The sequence below is a fragment of the Sinocyclocheilus rhinocerous genome, unplaced genomic scaffold (genome assembly GCF_001515625.1).
Source record: "Sinocyclocheilus rhinocerous isolate Xijiao unplaced genomic scaffold, SAMN03320098_v1.1 scaffold807, whole genome shotgun sequence".
In the NCBI taxonomy this organism is placed as follows: domain Eukaryota; kingdom Metazoa; phylum Chordata; class Actinopteri; order Cypriniformes; family Cyprinidae; genus Sinocyclocheilus; species Sinocyclocheilus rhinocerous.
The window spans coordinates 1,082,137-1,085,003 of record NW_015650326.1 but is presented as its reverse complement, the minus strand read 5'-3'; the positions used below and the strand labels follow the sequence as shown (position 1 = coordinate 1,085,003).

Here is a 2,867-nt window from a genome sequence, read left to right as displayed (position 1 = left end):
ATAATGTACAGAATCCGGAAAATAATGTGTTTTTTTTACTTTAAACCGCATAAACACATTTCATTTCACCAAATACACCAAATAATGTTCTTTTTAGCAACATCATATGACCCCTTTAAGATGTTTTTAACTTCAAACTGAGTCCTCTATCCATAATACTGCTTTCTCCAATGAAAAAGTCATCTCATCTAAATCAGGACAGAAATATGTAGATCAGGCACCGATTAGAAGTGAAAACACCCATTCACTGCAGAGGATCCATCGGTGAGCAAATGATGTAATGAAATGAACATCTTGGATGGCCTGATGGTGAGTATGTTTTTAGCATATTCCTTGAAGTTAAAATGCAGAAATTTCCATTACTATACAAGAGCAGAAAAACTCTCGCCTTTATTCTGACAGAACAGTCCAAGGAAAGACAGGATGCAGAAGAGAGAGCGGAACAGGATCAGGAAAAGACTGGAGTTGGCTCCAACCTGAGACCACTTTATTATTTATTTATTATTATTATTATGAATCTATCTATGAACACAAAAACCTACATATTCTATACTAATTCTGTCAGAAAAAAAGATCTTGTTTGTTTGCTGCTGAATAATTTGATTACCAGTAAAACAATTTACATGAACCTTTCTGAAATTCTGGTGAAGGCATTATTAACTCCAGTCTCAAATGAGCTCAGTTGCTCCTTGCACGCTTCCGTCACCTTTCATATCTGAATGCTGTTGGACAGTATTTATGTTCACAGGATGAAACTGTTTCATAACTCATCTCATCTTGGCAGAAGCCACTGACTTCAAAATCAGTATGCTGTTTTGTAACCAAGCTGTTCATAAGTGATTCTGGGGAGAAAAATGGATGAATTCTGGATTACTACTTAATAAAATGAAACCAAAATAGTGAAATGATTTCAAATGAACCCTTATGTACACTTAAAGGTGATACCGTGATAAAAGACTATGAATAGCTACTGACTAAATGAGTATTTAAAAAATGATTGAAATTTTTTATTTTAATTATTTTATAATACTTTATCTTGTAGGCCTACATTAAGACACATATGACAGGGACATAAAAACTAGTGCATAACACGAATGTCAAGCTGTGGTTCTGCAGCTGCGCAACGCCTCGCGCCGCTTTAATGTTTGCTGTTCAGCGCGCGCTCGGCTCGAGACAGATGCAGCTCGTGTCTCCAGTCTAAAAAAAAGCGCGTTTCGTCGCCCCCTCTCTCTCTCTCTTTCTCCTTCTCCATCACTGAATGGGTTTCAGTGAGAGTAACGCTTTTCATTCCGCCTGAAGAGCGCCTGCGTCAGTGTTTCTATCCGCGTCCTCAGCATGACCTCAGCCGAGTCCAGCGCGCCGGGAAAAGCGTCTCAACAAGAACAGGTAGTGACATTAAAGTCCGAAAGATTTTTTATTTATATAGTTCATGCATCATGTGTGTGGAGTGTCGGACGTGAGGAGAGGATCGTGCTTTTGCTCTCACTGTTGTCAGTTCTGGCCGCGTGTTGACTTGAGCTCGTTTTGACGGTTACTGTCGCTAAATTGCAGAACGGCACGTTTAATGAACATTTTAATGATTTTATTTTGCGTCACATTATTTTAGTTGTTTTCTTGCTACTTTAAAACAAAAGACCCAGCATAGTAATTAGTTGCAGTGTGGTAGTTATTGGCGTAATGGCTGCTAAAAATGAACTTTGCCATCACAGATATAAATTACATTTTAAAATATATTAAAACAGAAGACTGCTATTTTAAATTGTGATATTTTTTCACAGTATTACAGTTTTTAATGTATTTTTTATTAAATAAATGCAGCCTTGGTCAAGTCAAGTCACTTTAATTTATACAGCGCTTTATACAATACAGATCGTTTAAAAGCAGCTTTACAGTGATGATAAACAAGAAAATAGTGATTCAGTGATGCAAATAAAATTCAGTTCTGCTGTAAAGCAGCTCCAAAAGACAATAGTAAAGAAGTGAGGGGGGGGGGGGAATAAATAATAATAATAATAAAATATTTAAAAAAAATCTTATTTATTCCAAACTTTTGACATGTGTTGCATGTATCAGAAGTCTATTTGTTTTTAAAACTATAGACATGGCAAAATAATATATGTCTCAATCAGGAAAATACTGAATGATTTATTTTAGTATTTTTTGTGCTATATTAATATCACTTTTACCACTCACTCAGCCTTCATATACGGTGTTCTTCATGCATGTGGCTTTCATACACTATAAAATATCCTGCTGAATTTGTCAAAAACTCACAGGCGCTGAAAATTGGTGTCAGATTTTGGTGGCAGGTGTCAGAAAAATACTGTTTTGCATTATTGCATACCTTATTGCATTTCGCTAATGTAAATTTTACAGTTTATATAGTTTATTTCCACAACCTAATTTGTAAAAGTAACACTCCTTCTGTTAGCAGTGTTCTTTTCTTCTGTACTTTTCTGCATTTTATTTCTGCTCTGTAGCTACTATGGTGCTATAGTTAATGCTTGAAACATGGGATTGGGTACAGCAAGTACAGTATTGTTGGCTCTTATGATGAACTGTGATAGTCCTCATTTGTAAGCCACTGGATAAAGGTGTCTGCTAAATTATTAAATGTAAGCATAACATTAAAAGTTCATCTAAACTGCTTTTCCATAAACACTGGAACAAACAGGGTTGCGTTTCTCGATAACGATTGATCTCAGAGCTTAAGGGCGTTTTCTACGAGTCATTTTACGATCGTTCGTTATTGTTTCACGTGCGTTTCCCAAAAATGCACTTAACACAATCGCACGTAGCCGTGCTTTAAGTGCTACTTAGGAGTCGCTATCCGTTTGTCAAGTGCTGAAATGTCACCTTATAGAATG

General features: G+C 36.1%; 1 protein-coding gene across 2 annotated transcripts in view; it reads left to right on the top strand.

Moving 5' to 3' along the window:
- dpp6b (dipeptidyl-peptidase 6b) overlaps window positions 1–2,867 on the top strand; it is a 111,574-nt gene that overhangs the window by 47,756 nt on the left and 60,951 nt on the right. Inside the window, exon 1 of one of the 2 annotated variants that reach the window (XM_016516746.1) lies at window positions 1,227–1,386. The exons of the other annotated variant lie outside the window; for it this stretch is intronic. Within the exon in view, the coding sequence (XP_016372232.1) occupies window positions 1,336–1,386 (51 nt within the window). The 5' untranslated portion in view covers window positions 1,227–1,335. Of the gene's footprint in view, window positions 1–1,226; window positions 1,387–2,867 lie in introns of those variants that run through there. 2 annotated transcript variants of the gene reach the window in all.